At 40.9% G+C, this 20,924-nt stretch overlaps 2 protein-coding genes across 2 annotated transcripts in view; one reads left to right on the top strand and one right to left on the bottom strand.

Moving 5' to 3' along the window:
- The first annotated feature begins 5,478 nt into the window (after positions 1 to 5,478).
- On the top strand, positions 5,479 to 19,375 carry SRP19 (signal recognition particle 19). Its single transcript, XM_045777288.2, has 5 exons — positions 5,479 to 5,633; positions 6,245 to 6,320; positions 8,406 to 8,477; positions 8,582 to 8,693; positions 11,296 to 19,375. The coding sequence occupies exons 1-5, from the start codon at positions 5,593 to 5,595 to the stop codon at positions 11,427 to 11,429; spliced, it is 435 nt and encodes a 144-aa protein (XP_045633244.1). The 5' UTR covers positions 5,479 to 5,592; the 3' UTR covers positions 11,430 to 19,375.
- The window catches only part of REEP5 (receptor accessory protein 5), a 36,188-nt gene continuing 32,413 nt past the window's right edge, over positions 17,150 to 20,924 (bottom strand). Inside the window, exon 5 of the mRNA XM_045777270.2 lies at positions 17,150 to 19,562. Within this exon, the coding sequence (XP_045633226.1) occupies positions 19,513 to 19,562 (50 nt within the window). The 3' untranslated portion in view covers positions 17,150 to 19,512. The remainder of the gene's footprint in view (positions 19,563 to 20,924) is intronic.

Below are 20,924 nucleotides of genomic sequence, written 5' to 3'. Positions count from 1 at the left end.
GGGGGGGGAGGCTGACGAGTAGAGAGAAGGGAGGACAAAAAGAACAAGGCGGCACAAAATGAGAAGTCAGGGTCCTATGAAAAGTCCAGTGGTGCAGCAGCTAAAATGATTTTAGAAACTATTTTAATTGGAACCCTAAGTTCTTTGCAGATTCTCTGTTCCAGTATTAATGTACTCACTTGTTTTTAATTTTCAGAATCTTTTCTTAACAATTGCAATTGGCTTCAACATCACATTATCAATAAATTTGAATTTAAGTATGAATTAGATGTAAGTGTCCACCACTGTTTCCTCTACGTTACATGCCTTTCACTTTCTTCAATTCAATTATGTTAATATAATTTGGCTTGACTGGACTATGTCCTTAAATAGTTTTTTCCAGAAAAGCTGAGTTGGGGATATACTTTCTAAATACTAGCTTGTTTAAAATTGTTTTCTTGGGGCGCCTGGGTGGCTCAGTAGGTTAAATGTCTGACTTCGGCTCAGGTCATGATCTCAGGGGTCCTGGGATCCAGCCAGAGTCTAGCTCCCTGCTCAGCAAGGAGCCTGCTTGTCCCTCTACCACCCCCTTCCTCATGTATGCAAGCTCTCTCTCTCTCTCTCTCACTCTCTCTCTCATAAATAAATAAAAATATTTAAAAATTTTGTTTTCTTTTGCCATCACACAGAGGATAATTTGGGTCACAACTTTGGTCACAATTCTTTTTCCTCAGAAAACTTCTGTTGTTTACTAAGAAGTTAAACTATCAGTCTAGTTTTGTTTCCACTATATATAACTTTTATTTTCTATCTTGGTGTCTGTAGGGTTTTGTTTTTATCCTTGAAATAAAGAAATTGTACTGGCATAAGTCCAGCTGTGTGTCTTTTTTCCACAACTCTGTCTTTTGATACTGAATCTTTTTTATCTTGAGTCTTCAGTAAATGTTCTCACATTATCTCTGTTCTTACTGCTGCTCCTGCATCACTTCCCTTCCCTCACTTTGCAGGGGCAGAAACCAAGCCATAATACTGAGACAGCACCAACTTCAGATCAGCCATATCTACCAAAGTGGCCCTCTCCCTCAGACCAGTCAGAATCTGGGTGGTGCCTACGTGGGAACTGTCAGTTCCTGGTGTCTAGACATTGCACTATGTCCCTCTAGAAATGAAAAGAGCACCTATCTTCCACTTTGGTATCAACATTTTCCCATAAAAGTGCCAAAGCAGTACTGCTTGTGTTCAAATGCCTTAAGGGGTTTTTAATGAAACAGTTTCATTAAAACAGATTTTACTTAATAGTGTACTCTCCCATCCCAAGATATAGATACGAATCCAACAGAGACTGGATATGGCATGCAGACAAATCTTACTCATAAACACCATGTTGTGCTCTGTATTTACCCCTGGACCATGAAAGCTCTGTCATTAGGTCAAGTTGGTGTACTTAGAGTTATCCTAGGGTAAATTCTGTCTTCTGTAGAAATTGACTTTTTGGGGTGCCTGGGTGGCTGAGTTGGTTCAGCATCCGACTGTTGATTTCAGCTCAGGTCTTGATCTCAGAGTTGTGAGTTCAAGCCCTGCATTGGGCTCTGTGCTGGGCATGGAGCCTATGAAAGAAAAGAAAGAAAAGAGAAAAGGGAGAAAGGAGGGAAGGAAGGAAGGAAGGAAGGAAGGAAGGAAGGAAGGAAGGAAGGAAGGAAGGAAGGAAGGAAGGAAGGAAAGATAAAGGAAAGAAAGAGAAAGAAAGGGAAGGAAAGAAGAAAGAAAGAAAAGGCAGAAAAGAAAGGAAGGGAGGAAGAAAGGAAGGAAGAAGAGAGAAGAAGAAGATTGATTTCTGACATTATGGTAGATAATATTTTCAAAATGGTGTAGTATCTGCCATTCCACATGCTTTTTCACAATATGAGTCTGTTACTGAGCTGGCCTTGTGACTGCTTTGACCAATAAAATGTAGAGGAAGTTACAAGACCAGGCATTAAAAAGACCTGGTAGCTTCTACTGTGTGATCTGCAAGAAGCCAGCCGCCATGTAAGAAGTCCTGAAACTACCATGCTATGAAGAAGTTGCTAAAGAAGAAGTTTATTCTGACACTTGGTAAAACAGTAAGGAAGACTTTATTCAAGACTATCGCAATAGGCATATTGCAATAGAGGAGAGGGATGAGCTCAACTCCAAATGCAGCAAAGTCAGTTGGAGATTTATAACCAAAGAACAGAATATGGGCATGAGTAGACAGAAAATTACCGAGGGTAAATTCTTGTTGAAGACAGGCCAAGGACTTACATATCAGAGATGCGGAATGAGGAATTTGATCAGATATTGAGGGTGAGCAAATAACAAGGGCAAGGGGGGACACTCACCACACTTACTATGATGGTTATGTTCTGTGTCAAATTAACTGGGCTAAGGGATGCCCAGAGAGTTGTTAAAACATTTCAGGGTATGTCTGTGAATGTGTTTCTGAAGAGATTAGCATTTAATCAGAAGACTGAGTAAAGAATATCTGCCTTCACCAATATGGTCAGGCGTCATCTAAACTGTTGAGAGTCCAAATAGAACAAAAATGGGGAGGAGGGGCAAATTTCTCTCTCTTCTTGAACTGGGACCTCCATCTCTTGCCCTCCAATATCTGATCCGGTTCTCAGATATCTTAACTCTGGGACTTACCCAACAGCTAGCTCTCCTGGTTCTCGGGTTCTTGGACTCAGACTGATTTCTACCATCAGCTTTGCTGGTTTGCAGCTTTCAGATAGCATATCGTGCCATACCGCAGCCTCCAAAATGGTGTGAGCCAATTCCTATAATAATCTCATACATCTATATATATCCTAGAGTTCTGTCCCTCTGGAGAACCCTAACAAATATGCCTAATGTAGCAGTATTCTTGCTAACATTGGGCTAGCAGGCAGAAGACAGAACAGGGGCCGAGGTCAAGGCCTAGTCAAGACAAGAACTCAAAGGAGCCTACCTAAAGTTTGGTCAAGTAGAGAGCCTTCTTTTTTTTTTTTTTTTTTAATTTTATGTATTTATTTGAGAGAGAAAGAGAGCATGAGCGGGGGCAGAGGCCGAGGGAGAAGGACAAGCTGGCTCCCAGCTGAGCAGGGAGCCCTATGCTGGGCTTGATCCCAGGACCCTAAGATCAAGGCCTGAGCCAAAAGCAGACACTTAGCCAACTGCACCACCCAGGCGCACCAAGGAGAGCCTTTGTCAAAGTTCAGCGTAGCCATACGGAGAGGCTACACCAGAGAAGGAGGACGGTACCGGCCAACCTTCAAGTGTTCCAGCTACACCAGCTGAGGCGGAGACACAGGAGTGAAGGCACTTGAGACTTTCTAGCTCCAGCAGATGCCATATAGAATAGGGACAAACTGTTCCAGCTGAGCTCTACCCAAACTAGTTTTGTGAGCAAATAAGTTGTTACTTTAAAGCACTGAGTTTTCAAGTGTTTTGTTACATCGTAATAGACAAGCGAAACAGGCCGACCAAACCATGAGTTAGCCATACCCAGCGTGCCTGAGTTCTCTCATGGACTCGGTGCAGACTGGATGGTCCTGGAACACCTGCCTGCGTAAGAGTCTCACCCCTTGGACTGTGAAACTTGAGCAAGAGTTACTTTATTATTTTTATCTGTAGCCCTAACACTTCTCAGAGTAGTTGGCACAGCTTCTCAAAATGTCCTTGTTGGATGCAGTAGAAGCCATCAAGTGATTTGTAGCACAGATATTATCTAATTCACCATTTCTTCTCCTTATCACTTCTGTCAAAACTCAGAGATCATCTCACATTTCTGCCAGTCCCCTCTTGCCCATACACACATATATATCACACCTCTTCTTTCACCCCTTTCTTCCTCCTGCTTTCAATTCTTATTCAACTATTTTGGAAAACTTCTCTTGCCCACCTTGGTCTTCTCTTTCCACCCCACCCCTACCTACTAGCCTCAACCAAGGTTGACAGGCTGAGTTTAGTGACACATCTGAATAAGGAAAAGGAAGACAGTTTGATAAAAATTAGATTTGAAAACCAGTGCCTCAATCTCTAAAGTCCTTTCATCATTTTCACAATTTTCCAAGTCCAACTTCATCCCCCTTTAAACCAAACTTTTGCTTGCTAATGCTTACTTTTCCATAAGCATTAGCATTTTAAAACTTTATATTCACTTATCAATCATCAGTGCAGTAATAATATTGCTGTCTCCCTTCCCACCATGTTTTCTTGTATTTGTCTGATATTTCAACAACAGAGTTAAATAGAAGTTATGAAACTAGCATAGAATGACACTCAAAAATATCAGCTCCATCATTAACTCCCTTACTGTTTACGAGACAGGGAATAGAACCAATTTTAATATTTGGGTTTTTTGTCTGCAATTACATAGGTCTAAGAAAACTGCATGGTAAGTAAGCTACTGCATGTATTAAACCCCAGACTACCTTGTTCGTGTCCCACTTCTTCCATACGTATATGTAAAATGTTAATTTTCTGAAAAGAAGTATTTGAGTTTTTATGATGAAGCTAAAGTATAAAAGCAAAACCCTAAAGCAAAATAGGCATTTTACAGCTTAGATTCTTTTCATCCTGTTGTCTTGTTGGTCATTGCATGAAGCTCTTTTACAGGAATCACGTATACTTTAGAAAAGAAGTAAGATCATGTATTTACATCACCACCAGACTAACCCGGTACTATACAAGGATGACTGAGAGGCAGGTATTGAGGGGATGGACCAGCTGGGTATCTATGCTCAGCCGTCATTAGCTTGAATTGGCAAATTACCTAACCTCAATGAGACTCAAGGTTTTGGGGGGGGGGGATTTTGTTTGTTTCTTCATCTGTAATAGAGAATACTTATCTCACCTTGCCCGGTTTTATGAAAAGTGCCTTTGTTTGGTGTGGAATAAGCAGGGGCTACTGAACTACGAATGAAGGTGTGTTCTGTTGAAGAACGGAAATGCTGAAAGAGTGCTTTGCAGTTAACCTAAGGTATGCAAAAAATGACGAATTATAGGGTAGAAAGTGTTCTTCTGAAGCTTAAAAAGGTGTACGGTCCAATCTCTAACACTTATACAGCTCACTGAAACAGTACCAGTGGTGCTGCTTCTCTCACCACTGGACGATCCGTGTTTGCCAAGTTGAAAGCACGCCGTGGGGCCCCGGAGCAGACGCAGGTTAAACGTAAAAGGCATTTCCTCGCCTGCTCGCATCTGCGTAGACGATCACCCGCGGTATACAGCCTTCGCCTAAGGGTGAGGGTAGCGAACTCCACTCAAACTCAGTGTGAAATTGGACGTGAAGGACCGTGAAAACGTAACCCCATTTCAGCGACAGCGTAAGCTCGTCAAGGTTCGCTCTTGACAAGATCTGAGAAGGAAATTGACGCGTTCGTGGATCCTCTCGCGAGAGGAGAGGTTCTAACGCCACGTCAGAAACTAAAGACGCCGGCGCCGCGCGACAGACGCCGGGACAAACGATCCGTGAGAAGCCGCGCACGCGAAGGCACGTCGGGGGGCAGGACTTCCGCCGGAAGCCGGAGTCGTCGAGAAACCTCAGATCCGAGTTCCGGCGCGTCGTTCCCCCGGTGGTCGTAGGCGGGCGCTCTGCGGGCCTAGGCGAAGATGGCCTGTGCAGCCGCACGGTCCCCGGCCGACCAGGACAGGTGGGTCCTGAGAAAGGGTGCCGCGCCTCCCTCCTCATCCCTGAGGAAGGCTGGCGGGTGGTGCTTGGCTCCGGGCCTCTGCGCGGGCGTCGGTTCCTCCGAGAGGCCAGCAGCGCCGGACTCTGGTAGTACCCTCGGAAGTCCGACGTAGCGAGTTCCGAGTCGGCCTGCGCCTGAGACAAGTGATTCTGGGTGCTACGCGGACAGGACATTGAGGAACAGACCCACGAAGTGAGACCTGCGTTCTTTTCATTGTGCGTTCGGAAAGGCGCGTTGGCGTTTTTTCAAAGTCTTGTAACACCTCTGGTGTCGCGGTGTCCGTGTGAGAGCAGGCCCCGCCCTCGGAGCTTGTGATCGCCAGCTGTACCTTAACTGAACGCGGAAGGCCCTGTTTCGGTTTGGTTTTAAACCTCGAACAAGTCATGTTTTTTTCCATCTGAGGTAGTAAACTAAAGTCTGCTTTTTAAGTAAGTTAAGTAAAAGGGAGGCAATTTAAAGAAAAAAATATTAAGCGAATACTAGGCGTGCTGGCGATCCTGCTGATAATGAAAGAAGGAATGAAATCTTGGAAATACTGCTCTAGTGAGACTCGTGTGCTTCCTCTGTGGCAGGTTCATTTGTATCTATCCCGCTTACTTAAATAACAAGAAGACCATCGCGGAGGGGAGGCGGATCCCTATTAGTAAGGTAAGTGGGCTGGCACTCTGTCCTTGAGGGGTGGGGAGGTGGTACTGTGAGGGCTGTCCTGTATTGTGTGGGGCCTGAGGGGAACAGCTGCCAAGAATTGGGGTGCTTTTCTTAACCGTGGTGACACCAGAAAGGCACTCAGACAGGGCTGGGGGAGTTTTTAAAAATGGTTCTTCTTGAGCCTGTGCTTGAAAGAAGTTGGGTGGGGGTAGGGTTTGCATGTTGTTATTTTTTAAACCAAGGTTATGACAGTCTTGCCCTTAAAGGAAATCAAACTATGGCATTATATGACGTCCAGAATGCAGTTGAGTTATTAAACAAGACTTGCAGAGAATTTATTTTTTTTAAGATTTATTTATTTGAGAGAGAGTAAGAGGAGGGGCGGGATGGGGGGAGAGGGAAAGAGGAGGAATCCCAATTAGACTCCCCACTGAGATCCACCGCTCCCCATGCGCTGGAGCTGAGCCGAAATCAAGGGTCCGACACTTAACAGACTTAACCACCCAGGTGCCCCAAGACTTGCAGAGAATTTAGATGTGTTGAGTTTTACAGTTTTATGTCCTTTATCTTTTTTTTTTTTTGAGGGGTAAAGCTTAAAATTAATACTTGTAATAAGTAAGGTGTTACAGTTTTTAAAAAATATGATTTCTCCCTTGTGCTGTTTTCAAGTTCTCAGTTGGCCTGGTGGCTTGTTTGGAAAGTGCCTAATGCCAAGTGAAGGGTCTTTGTAGCTTTTTATTTTCAAAATTGATGTCATATTCTGTTTTTTAAGAGTTATTTATATTTTGTTGTTGTTAGATTTAACAGTAGATTCAAGGTAACTTGGCCAGAAGCAGTGCATTATTTTTATGTTATTTAATGTCTCCTGTTTTGCTGTTTAAATATGTATAAAGGAAAGTCTGCTCTGCTGCCCCAGGGTGAAAGAGACTACTTAAAGCACTCCTTCAGGAAAATGCCCAACATCAAGCCACTGTGACAGGCCTCTGGTAGCAAGCTCTCACATAATTTGGAGAATAACTGAATTGTTTTTAACTTTATTGGTGTACAGCATACATACAGAAATATACATAAGTCTTAAGTGTATATCTTGATTAACTTTTACAGAATACACATGGGTAATCAAGCACCCAGATTAAAAAAAGAAAGCGTCATCAGCACCAGGAAGATTCCTTTGTTTCCCCACGGTCACTTCCCTGCCACATATACTCACATATAAGGATAACCATATCCTGACTTCCAGCGCAATAGATTACTTTTGCTTGTTTTCAAACTTTATTTAAAAGGCATTATACACTATGTACTTCTGCATCTTTTTTCCACTGAACTTTAAGCTTAAATTGATTCACATTTGTTAGTGTAGTTTGTTAATTCTCAATGTTTTGTAGCAGGGTTTCTCAACAGCAGCACCATTGACATTTTGAGCCAGATAATTCTCTGTTATCAGGTTGGTCTGTGCATTTTAGGTTGTTTAGCAGCATCTTTGGCCTCTACCCACAAGATACCAGTGCCTTACCTGACTCCTGTGACGATTAGAAAGGTCTCCTAGCATTGCTAAACGTCAGGGGCAGAATTGCCTTGCCAAAAACCACTGCAATACATAATATTGCTGTGAACATTCTTGAGCTTGTCTTCTAGGAAAGGTATTTTTGCATTGTTCTTGGATATGTACATAGAAGTGGAATTGCAGAGCCATAGAGAATGCATAAATGTGTATGTTTAGCTTTAGTAGATACTACCAGACAATTTTCTAAAGGGGTTGTAGCTATGATAGTTATTTAATCAGTATTCACTGAGCACCTACTATGTTCCAAGCATCATTCCAGATACTTGGGAATATACTGATAAACAAAACAGTCCCTGCCTTTGTGAAGTGTATGTTCTTTTGGAAAGGAGATGGACACATAAGTATGAATCAATGTTATTCCTGTACTTTTAAAAATTACAGTGGAAACAACCATACCTAGTGAAAAAGGAAATCTAAGGTTTTGATAACTTTGTGATCTGCATATTTGAAATGATTTACACAATAATATAGCAGTATCCGCTTAAGGTAAGCTGTTTAGTGTTTTTGTTTTAACTGTTCAGGCTGTTGAAAATCCTACAGCTACTGAGATTCAAGATGTGTGCTCAGCAGTTGGACTTAATGTATTCCTTGAGGTAAGAGGTGGTTCTTTCTTCACTATTTTTCCCACTCAATCTCATTGATGTAACAGCTTTTTAAAGCCTGGTTTTTTGTGTGTTTTTTGTTTTTTTTATGTTAGAAAAATAAAATGTACTCTAGAGAGTGGAATCGTGATGTTCAGTACAGGGGCAGAGTCCGGGTCCAGCTCAAACAGGAAGACGGCAGCCTCTGTCTCGTACAGTTCCCATCACGTAAGCATTTTTTAAAAAAATGAATGAACAAAGTTTGGCAACAGGTTATTCCTCTACTCTGCAAAAAAAAAATTTCTAAAACTGACCCCTTTGGAAGGTAAAAATCATAATTTGCATTCTGCAGATGAATTTAGGAAATTAGTACTGCTGAGGAGAGAGGAAAACAGTGGTTCTCACTTCTTTTAAGTTAAGGACCTCTGAGAATGTTATGAAACCTAATCGTTGCTCAAAAAAATTTGTTCTGTGAACTTTTTATAAACCTCTGGAAGTCCATCATTATTCCCAGGTTAAGAGTGTAGAATTATTGAGTAGTCAGGTGTTAATTGCCGTTTCAGATCCTAGAGGCCTTTGAGGTCTGTTAATAATTTCCATCATTAATCTAAAAGCCATACTGAGGGGCGCCTGGGTAGCGCAGTCGTTAAGCGTCTGCCTTCGGCTCAGGGCGTGATCCCAGCGTTGCGTGATCAAGTCCCACATCGGGCTCCTTCGCTGGGAGCCTGCTTCTTCCTCTCCCGCTCCCCTGCTGTGTTCCCTCTCTCGCTGGCTGTCTCTCTGTCACATAAATAAATAAAATCTTTTAAAAAATAAATAAATCAAATAAAAGCCATACTGAGTGAAAATAGCAGAGGAAATGTGTAGTGTGGTACCACTTCCGTACATTTAAATACAAAATGTTACTGTTTATTGATATTATGTATATAAATTTTTTTAATGGACTGGGAGAAAACCACAGTCTTAAAATAGTAGGTAACCTAATGATGAGCAGGGGGTGGGGAATGGGGACAGCGGAGTGGTGGTCAGAGAAGACTAGCATTATCTCTACTGTTTTATTTCTTAAAAAGACAGTAACCAGATATCAGTATTCCAAAATAATTAATTCTGAGTTTGGGGAAGATGAATTTTTTTTGCACATGATTCTTTTCTGAATTCTTTATTTCTAAAAACTATAATTTTTTAAATAGAGCTGTTATTTTTTTTCTTGTCACAATAACCCCAAGCTGACAACTAAATGGTATTTATTTATTTATCAGAGAGAGAGAGAGTGCACAAGCAGGGGAATGGCAGGCAGAGGAAGAAGTAGGCTCCCTGCTGAACAGGGAGCCCAATGCGGGACTTGATCCCAAGGACCCTGGGATCATGACCTAAGCCGAAGGCAGACACTCAACCAATAGCCACCCAGGTGTCCCCTAAATGGTTTTCAGTTTAATTAAAAATAGATTGGGTTTTTTGTTGTGTTTTGTTTTGTATTCTTTTCAAGATTTTATTATGTCAGAGAGAGAGAGTACAAGCAGGGGGAGTGGCAGGCAGAGGGAGATGCAGGCTTCCTGCTGAGCAAGGATCCTGGTGTGGAATTTGATCCCAGGACCCTGGGGTCACAACCCAAGCCAAAGGGACGCTTTACCGACTGAGCCACCCAGGCATCCCTAGATTGGTTTTTCTATTCTAAAACCTGTCCAGGTTGGTAGATATTTCTAGAAATAAGATTTTGACTCGAGTAACAGGTAGTATACAGGTAGTGTATTTCTTCTCTTTGACATCTTCCTTTGCTATCTCTTCAAAGTCAAAAGACAGGGAAGCCTGGGGGCTCAGTTGGTGAAGCACCTTCCTTTGGTTCAGGTCATGATCCCAGGATCCTGGGATCGAGCCCTGCCTCGGGCTTCCTGATTAGGGAGGAGTCTGCTTCTCCCTCTCCCTCTGCCCTTCTCCCCCACTTGTGCTCACTCTTGCTCTCTCTCTCTCTCTCTCAAGTAAATAAAATCTCAAAAACAAAAAAAAGTCAAAAAACAAAAAATCAAGGAACAAAAAACTTTTGACTTGACCAGTAAATAAAATGTAAGTAAAACTTACAGTTGAAAAATGTTGCTCCCAGTTTCCAATAAGAAAACAGTAAGAAAGTAAAAAGAGAAAAACTGAGGGGCTCCAAGTGTTGAAAGTAGCTACTGGATCTGGAGGAGGTAGTTGGTGCACAGAGCAGGGTACCTGTGCACATTAAATCATCTGGGCATATGAGTAACCCTTCGTAGTTTGATAACATTGGGTTTTTGTGACAAGATTGAGAGACCTATGTTTCTTTCTTTCTTTTTTTTTTTTAAGATTTTATTTATTTATTTGACAGACAGCGAGCGAGAGAGGGAACACAAGCAGGGGGAGTGGGAGAGGGAGAAGCAGGCTCCCTGCTGAGCAAGGAGCCCGATGCGGGGCTCGATCCCAGGACCCTGGGATCATGACCTGAGCCGAAGGCAGACACTAAAGGACTGAGCCACCCAGGACCTGTTTCTTTAGCTTAAGATACAATGATATCCTGACTGTATTTCCAGATTGTTGTATTTAGACTTACTCTCCTTTGATCTTCAAGTCAATTACTAGAACCAGGACCAAAATCTGTGTTTCAAGTAAAGTGTTTTAAATTTTGATTTCGTTCAGTTAAATATTTCAGTATTGTTCTTAGTACATTTTCTCCAGGAAAGCTCCCACTTGAGCAAGTCATGTCTTCATAGTCTTTTTTTTTTTTAATCCTTGTCATTTTCCTGATGTGATGATTTTCAAGTTAATGAGCTTGTATGTCTAAGATTATACACTAAGCCTAACTTCTTGTTCCTAGGTAAGTCAGTAATGTTGTATGTAGCAGAAATGATACCTAAACTAAAAACAAGGACACAAAAAACAGGAGGTGGTGACCAAAGTCTTCAGCAAGGAGAGGGAAGTAAAAGAGGAAAAGGAAAGAAGAAGAAGTGACCGGACGTGAGAGTCTGTGGTACTGTGGTACTGTGGTACTGCTGTGAGAGACAGTGAGTGAAGGCTTCTGATTTACATCTAAGAGAAATGGAAGCTTTTTATTTGCATCATTTAACTGAACTAAGGACATCTGTGCCTCCCGGCTTCAGCATCAGAGTTGACGGTGAAATAAATTTACATCAGAAGATTGCATCTAGCTCTTATGCAGTATAAAAGAAAATTTTTTTGCCTTTCAACACAGAGTTTTTGTGGAAGAAAGAAGCGTATTTTTAAATGGACAATGGACTCTACCATAAGTTACTTGAAATCCTCTATCTGTCCTGTGTGTAAACATGTTTCAGATAAATGAGTTTAAAGATTTGAGATACACATTTTCTTTAGCTTTTAAGTTAATGAAATAAAATTTGAAACTGACTTTTGTAGCTTTTGCTCTTTTGCTTATGAACTAATTAATGCTAGTAGAGGAGATAATTTAAGGGAATAAAATGGGTAGTGGAAGCTTAGTGTGAGCTTAAAAGCAGAAGAAAATGGTTAAATCCTCTTGGACATCTAGAGAGCATATTATTTTAATCAATTATTGTAATTGAATGTTCAGTTACTAGTTTTTTGATGTATGGAAAGTCCTGGACTTTAAGCTTTAGATTTGCTTATTTTGTAGGCTTAAGAACATTATTTTATTTGGAGTTCTAAAATTACCCATGCTTTAACCCCCTGAGATGTACTTTTTTTTAAGAAACTAAATTGGATTGGTGATTCTGACTTTATTCCAAAGCACTGTTTCTGAAACTGGTAATTTTGTGTAAGATTTAAGAGAATCTCTATCCAGCCATTTGTTTTTGTCTCCTGAGCATCATGTGGGGAACTGCCTTGACTCCATAGGCTTCTGGAAGGGCAGTTAATTACGGAACTGCCTCTTGACCACAGGGTATGACCCAAGCCAGGCCAGTAGTTTTTTTCTCAGGAATTCAAATCTGGGACAAAAACACAGACATACAGATGATGGGAGCTAAGATATGTAATGGTCTACGAATTTGAGTTACCTGAGTTCTGTTCTTGTTAAGGCCTGGTTTGGCTCTTCTGTGAATTTTATCAACTGTGCTTTATATCCTTTTAGTAAATCCCATTTTTCTTTTAAGTTTTTATTGCTTGAGATAAGAAATTCAACTTGATTACAAATAAGTGAACCCAGAGTTTCAGAGCTTTAAGTGGACTTCCATAGACACTCAGGCTGTATGGGGATCCATGGATGTGCAGGAAGAAGTTTTAGAATCTTTTTTCTCTAATAATTTCTGTTATTAACATGTCTTTGAACATAACAGTATAGCAGTTTATATATTCGACTTATAGGTAAATATTGGGGCAGTATATGCTAAAGAAGATTCAGAGCAACCCTCTGGGAAAATGTATCACTTAGGAATGTGTAACAAAACAATGAGGAACTTAAGCAGGAATAATTTTTTTTTGAATTAACATGAAATCCAGAAGTTATTACAGGTGTTAATTCAGCTGCTCATTGATATCCTATTTTATCTTTCCATTCCACTCTCCATGGTTTCCAACACCCCTAGGATTGTTGTCTCAAGGGCTGATAGAACCCTTGAGGGCTGATGTGATAAAATGTCCCATCAGAGTTCAAAGTGGAATGAAGAGATAGCTGTGCCAGGCACTTCTGTCCCCCCTTAAAAGGAAAGCTAAAGATTTCTCAAAATCCCTCCCAGCCAACGTTCATTTAAGTCTCCTTGTCAAGCGCTGTGCTCGTGTCCATCCTCAGCTACACTGAGGCTAGGAAAGTGACTATATAGCTTTCTCAGTAATGAAAATAGAGTCAACCAAAGAAGAAACTTGACGCTGGATATTGGGGCAGTCAATGTAAATAATTAGTCAGAGAAAGATGACCAGAGTCTAAAATTACTTTGGTTATGGGGCAATAAAGATGGTCAGAAAAGTTTTCAGAACTCTTGTTGTAACATTGTACTGCTGTTTCCTTACATTGTTGGAATCCGTGCATAATTGAACCTTTCCTTGACAATTAAGTAGAAAATAGAATCTTTTCTAGTGAGCAAGACAGCACTTATTCAGATGTTGAAATGCCATTTGTATTTATTTCAGTGATTTCTTTCACATCCTTTGCTCACTTGTTAAGGACTTTATTATTTTCACTGTTAGCATATAATTTAAAGAGCCAGCTAATTTTAATAGTTTCTGTTTTAGGCATTAACTTTGATCTGTAGAAGAGGACGATTCAGTTCTCTCTCCTTTACTCCCAATGTATGCCTCCCATCCTCCCTTCTACCAATATATTTCTTGATTTTTATCACTGTTCATAGTTTACATTACTATCCTATATTTCATTCATAGGTGAACTATGTAGTACTTTGCTACTCAAAAGTGTGGTCAGTACTGGTCTCTTCTGGGAGCTTGTAAAAAATGCAAAAACTCTGGCCCAGCCCAGAATTTAAAAGATCCCCAAGGTATTCTCATGCACATTAAAGTGAGGGACACTGAAGTATGCTATTGTTATTTTTGTTTTCTGGATTGGTGTTTTCCTCTGAGCCAATTTTTTTTTCTTTTATTTGCTTAGGTATTTGAATATTTATCACTAACTCAGCCACAAATTATCAGTTGTCGAAATGTCCTTTCAAAAAAGTTTGTTCGGGGCACCTGAGTAGTGCAGTTGGTCAAGCGTCCGACTCTTGATCTAGCTCAGGTCATGATCTCAGGGTTGTGGGATCAAGCCCTGAGGTGAGCTGTGTGCTCAGCATGCAGTCTGCTTGAGATTCTCACTCTCCCTTTGCCCCTCCCTCTTGTGCCCTCTCTCTCTCTAAAATAAATCTTTAAAAGAAAAAGTTTGTTCAGGGGTACCCGGGTGGCTCAACCATTGGGCATCTTGACTCTTGATCTCAGCACAGGTCTTGATTTCGGAGGCTTGAGTTCAGGCCCTGTGTTGGGCTCCATGCTGGGCGTGGAGCTAAGTAAGTGAATATGTATGTACATAAGTAAGTTTGTTCACATCAGATAGTTTAATTTCATCTTTGTAGAAATATTTTTTCCTCTTATTTCCATTTCTTTGCCTTTATGTTCTATTTCCTAGAAATCCTTAGCTCTGTCTTCCAACCCTTCTGTTGAACTTCTCATTTTTCTTGTATTTTCAACTTCTCCAAGCTTTCTTGTCATTTGAATATTTCCTTTTTCTAGCATTCTTTTTTTTTTTAAGATTTTTATTTATGTATTAGAGCATGAGCTGGGGGGGGAGCCGAGGTGGAGGGAGACAGAGAATCTCTCAAGCTGACTCCACACACTGAGCACAGAGCCAATGCGGGGCTCAATCCCACAACCCTGAGATCAGGACCTGAGCTGAAACCAAGATCAGACGCTCAGCCGACTGAGCCACCCAGGCACCCTGCATTCTGTTCTTAAGTCATAGGTGTCATTCTTCTTTCTCAGGGGGTATGGTTTATATTTTTTTGCTTCCAATTTTCTATTTTGTTTGTTTTTATTTTGATCCCTGATAAGTGGCTTTCCTTAGATTGATGGCTTTTTAAGAGTAAAAAAACCCACAAAAGATTGGAAGTTCTAGGCACATAAGAAGGGCTTGCAGACTGTTTCACTGAAAGGGGATATCTGGTTCAAATACCCTATTAGAGGAAATTCCCAAGATCAGAAATGTTTTAGGCTGATCTGTTCCACAGAGAGGAGTCCAACAAGCTTCCAGGACGAAAAAGGTCTGGGAGCCCAGTGGGAGAAGGTGGGGTGAAAGAAATGGGTCTCAGCATTGAGTCACTCTATGATGCTTTGTTTGTTTGTTTGTTTTTAAAGATTTTATTTATTCGAGAGAGAGAGATAGCAAGAGAGCACCTGAGCGGAGAGGAGAGGGAGAAGCAGGCTCTCAGCTGAGCAAGGAGCCCGATGGGGAACTGGATCCCAGGACCCTGGAATCATGACCGGAGTCAAAAGCAGACGCTTAACCGACTGAGCCACGTAGGTGCCCCTCAACCCTGTTTTTAATACAACTTCCCTCCCTCAACTCTGCCTGTGTCCTCCCCACTCCAAAGATCCTTTTACTATCTCTGGAGGAAAAACTGCTGGTCTTTCACTTGAAAGAGGATGAGGTATTTCTTCACCATTCCTTTGTTTTACTTCCCTCCCAACATGAAGATTGCTCTTTGCAGTTATTTTGATATTGGGGATGATTTTATAATGGAATTTCTATACCAAAGAGATGAGGTGTGGTAGGCAGAATAATGTGCCCCCCCCCCAAAAAAAACCCTTGTGAATATTACCTTACATGGCAAAAGGCCTTGCAGATGTGATTAAGTACCTTCAGCTGCAGAAAGTAGCCTGGATTATCCAGGTGGACCCAATGTCATCAAAAGGATCCTTCTAAGAGGGAAGCAGAAGTTGGGAGTACTGAGGGGCCACAGGCCAATGAATGCAAGCAGCTTCCAGCTGAAAGAAGTAAGGAAAAGGGTTCTCCCCTACAGTTTCCAGGAGGAATGCAGCTCTGCAGACCGGTTTTGGATGTCTGATCTCCAGAACAGTAAGCTATCAAATTTATACTGTGTTGAGCCACTCCATTTGTGGCAATGTGTTACAGCAGCATTAGGGAGCACACACCTGGTGAACTAATGAGCTAAGACAAACTGTCTCCAGACCTTGGGATTCTTGACCTCACTAGTACTTTCTGTGAGTTCTCAACCCTAGCACATATTAGAATCACCTAGAGTTTTAAAAGCATACTGGTGCCTGGGTATTACTGATTAATGTCACAATTTCTGACACATACCAGCATTTTTGGAAAGCTTCTCAGGTAATTGTAATATCCAGCCAAATCTAAAATCCACTGTACACTAAGTGTAAAGATAGCATTTACCTAACCCAATGGTTTTACCTCAAAGTGTGGTTCCTGGACCATCAGCATTACTCAGGAATCTACTGGAAAGGCAGATTTTTCAGACCCACCCCAGACCTACTGAATCAGACACTCTGGGGGATGGGACTAGCAATCTGTTTTAACAATCCCCTCCCCCGCAGAGAAAATTCAAAACACACTGAAGTTTGAAAACCAGCAATCTAACCAAAGAATCTTATTGCTCTTAATCCTCTATGAGTTTATGTTAGAAAGAGATTTTCTAAGCTAATGTTGTGGTAAAGAGCCAGAAAAACGTTTAATTAAGGTCATTCTCAAATGTATTTACTTTCCTACTGTACTACATAGATCTTAGTATCTGATGGCTAAGGATGTGAACTCTTACTCCATACACCACGATTCTCGGTAGACAGACATTTAACAGCAGATGTAGAAAACACAGCTGACCAAAACATACCCTCCAGAAGCAGATATTTTTAATAAAATTTTCAAGTTCTCCTTCCTTGGTCTCTAAAGTACAGACTAATTTGGAGGCACATACAGGTGTTTACTATGTCAAAATACACTTAGAGGCAACCAACTTCTGAGACTGTGTGGAACACAATGTGCGGTAGAAAGCAGTTTAGGTTTCCTTTAAACCTAATTATTGCTAGAAACTTTTCATGATTGCTATGTTCTCCTTCGGGAGTCCTTCCTCTGACAGGTCGTGACCACCAGGGGAAAACCTCAGGGCAGGTGAGGAATGGGGTTATAAACAACAGTGTTTCAGGTTCATTTATCTGGATTTACTTCAGACTTCACTTAAATGATTCTAGATTTGTTTAAAGCCCCAGAAAATACAATGAAACAACAGTTTAATGAGATAACAGATTTTATTTACATCCATTTCCATTTAATATATCACATCTTCAGGATGGGTGGTAACCTATTTAAAAGCTGTGCTCGTTCTCTTCGGGCTGTGGATCGAAGCCTCTCCCCCAGAGCAGCAGTAACTGTTGGTCTGAAAGCTTTCAAGCAGGGCAAGAACTGTGGAAATTCTTTGACTTTACTTACCCCTCAAACACCACTCATACACAAATAAATGCTTGTCTTCTAGCTAGGCACGGGCTCAATTAGTTTTCCAAATACTCTAGCCATGGCAGTATGTTCTTTGGGAAATCTAAACTGAGATAGAATTGCTCAACTCATTCACTAACTTCTCCTGTCATTAATATGTACACCTTGACTGCCAAAAATAGGACTTAAATTTCTTACAGAATTCACTATAGAAAAAAAGCTAAAAGGACAAAAAAAATTGCATTCAGAATATATTTTCTTACTATAGTAGTTTTTAAACTGGTATCAGCCTGTAAATAGTTATGAGCAATAGTAACATTTATGTTTCCCCATCTTGCCTGGTAAATATATTGTATACTGAAAGTTATGTTTTCAGTATATCAACAATCTGATTATATATTCTGTATGATAGAAAGTGCTAATTTTCATTCTTCTCCCACCAAGGAAAGTGTAATTTATTATGGGGAAAGGGATTTAAATACTCCTAAAGGTACTTTTTTTTTCTCTCTAAATCTAAGGCCTGATTTTCTCCCAATAACCATTAATTGCTTGTTTTCTAAAAGTTTTTATTTTCTTTAAGGTAAATTTAATAAGATGCCTTATAATTACCACGGTTCTGCCAGGAAAAAATAAATACCCTAATCTATATTATAATATTCAGGTGACAGTGTCCCTAATTTTTGATCTTTTATATTTTTTACATCAAGAGATTTCATTATGGTCTTACCTGTTATCCAAAAGAGAACTAATCCTCTCTTTTTGCTTTAAAGGGTACTTTACGGGCTGGATATCTAAACTTGTTAGTTTTGCCACACTCAATTTTGTTTTAGTCAGTGTAATCCAATTTAGAAGGATCTAGCAATATGGTTGGTGTGAAGCTCGGGTTTTCTCGTCCAGACAAGGTCGAGGTTCCTAATAAGCTGGCTGATCAAGCTGGAAACCTTAATTTTAACTTTCTGTTCTGTACTTAAACTATGTAGTTATCTGCAGTTTATCAAAACGAAGTATAAAGATGAACGCATTTAAATGGGCCACAAATGATTCTGACTTGTAAACTGGGGAGGCCTCTTGCATTTGACCTTAAAGGCCAGAGAAAGAAGGTCAAGGCAGTTTGACTTCACTGCCAACTAGATGATAGGTTATATCATCCTTCATTCTCCTGGAATTGGTCTTAGAGCCTGGTGTCATCATTAACACATAACTGCTAATGATACAAATAAGAACATACATGTAACCAAAGGTGGTCAAGTCTAGAGATCCCTTAAGCTGGTTTAAAAAAAAAAAGAGAGATAAAAAGACTAAACCAACATGCTACTCAGCTCTGAAGGAGAAACCAGGGATGGTTTCCATTATAGCATATTAAAAACACACAAATCTAAAGCTTATAAACAGGTTTTTTGAAAGGCCACAAGACAATAGTACTAGATCTAAGGGAGTTGGGAGCTGTGAATTACTGGTGTGTGGATACCTTTCCCCATTTATCACTAAGTGACTGCTTTACACAGCTATTCTGCTTTTCAGCTGCTCAGTGTTAGAACCACCAGGCCAGTCCCCATTCAACCTCATTGATCGCTTAACTAGTCATTGGAAAGATCAGTCATTTGCATTAATTTTCGAAGCATTATTTAACAGATCACACCAGCACACTGGAAACTTTAGCTTTTGGCAGGTGCTCCCTATGAGCATTATACATGTCACAGTTAGACAGTAACATTTCCCTACATATATGTGTGCACAAGTACATTAAAAACATTTAATACAAAATTGTACATTACATCAAGTAGAACCTTAAAGACTACCCTAAAATGTTAAGTACAGAGAAAATGCATGCAGAGAGAGCCTGAAGTACAAAGCCTATGGGATATATAATTTCAAGTCTGTGTTTCCTGAAGGATGGTAATCTCTCTTTTCCTACCCAGAGGCAAAATATATTTTCCAAACATTTGGACACTGCTCATTGCATTACATTTAAGTGCTCCCTATGTATATAGACAATAAAAGCAAAAAAAAAAAAAACATATAACACATTCCTTTTTTTAATATATCAAAAATGTTTCCAAGGCAACATTATTAAAATGATTATACCACAGTCCCTAATATAACACCAAGCGCTAATAGGAAGGTACAGCAAGGGCAGAAAGGTTTCATCCAGTCAGTGGGTTAGGTGCTCTTCTTTTCCTCACCGAGTAAATTCACTGCTGCTTTCTTGGCTGTGGAGGAAAGAAAACTGTGTCAAGGCAACTTGCAACACCGGCTCTGTGCCTAATGTAGTGACTGGACGGCAACTTGGATGACTCCTATTCAGGCGAGAGAACTCAGGTTTGCGGCCCGGATGAGAGTTGCCAGGAGATGGACGAGAGACTCTTCAGAGCACACATCCTGAGCGTGTACTCCAGCAAAGTTCTTCGAGGTCATCTGGCCTAGCCCCCTCACAGCAGCAGTGCCATCTAAGCCATCTGCCCCTCCTTGAAGCAGCACAAGAGGCAGATTCCCGAGGCCCTACAGTATTCCTCTGTACAATCAAGAAATTCTCGTTTGCATCTGGGTGCTCACCCAGATTTGACTATGTCTCAATCTGATGACAAATAGGTCTATCCCATGGTGACAAAGAAATCAGAGAAATTCCCACAACCCAGAAACGATGGGATATTTATACACATTTATAGTCTCTTCACTGTGCCGCCATTTTCCCCTATGAAGGGAAGAGTTAGCTTAAGTGTTCGAGTTGGTGGCAAGATGCTATATTCATCAAGAAAATATTCTTCCATCTGTGGGAGACTAAACCTTCCTCTTCCTAATTACCATGTAACTTGGAACATGCTGTAAGAACTAGTGTGGTTTGTGAGATGGGAGGTGGGGGTGTTCCGGAAGCCTCCAGGGCCTCCTGGGAGAATCCACAAACGGCACCTGTCTTTGACGGGGCCCGAGTCCAGCGATGCCAGTCCTGCCTTGTTCACCAGCTGCCTGAGGGCTGTTCTCACTTCACTTAATTAAAGTCACTGAACAGAGTTAACAAGAAATTGCAGCCTCTCTCTTAACTAGCCCATTGTAAAAAATTACTTCCTGGAGAATCCAGAAGTTCTGAGAAAAGTCTAGAATGTGTCACATGTAAGTCCATCCTAATTTATTTTCATTCTTACATTCCTGTTGAGGAATGGATCCTATCAAAGTAAAACTGGATTTTGGAGTACTGAGATGTAAGAGAACCCAGGGACTAAGAAATGTGAGTGAACTAGACAGATGGGATGTCACCGGAGGTTGCTGGTTAGGCTAAGGGGAGGAACAGAAAGGAAATCTCTTAAAAAGAAACTGGCAATCCCCAAGTGGGAGGACATGAAGCCTACAGGTCAGAAAACACTTACAATCGTAGGAAAATGAATGCAAGTAGACTGAAGCCGTGCGCCCAGAAGAGGAGTCCAGCAGAGCATGGGGTGTGTGAGAGAGAACATTGAGGATATATCCATGCTGCTGGAGAGCTGTCTTGGGGATCTTACTTGCCCCGTGGTCAGGTCAATTCTCATCTCCCACTTTCTAATTACTGTAAAGCTCTCAAAACAAAACAGTAATTCCAT

The sequence above is a fragment of the Ursus americanus genome, chromosome 5 (assembly GCF_024610735.1).
Source record: "Ursus americanus isolate L20-20 chromosome 5, mUrsAme1.1.p, whole genome shotgun sequence".
Lineage (NCBI taxonomy): Eukaryota > Metazoa > Chordata > Mammalia > Carnivora > Ursidae > Ursus > Ursus americanus.
Note: the sequence above shows the minus strand (reverse complement) of the source record. Positions and strands in the feature narration are given on the sequence as shown.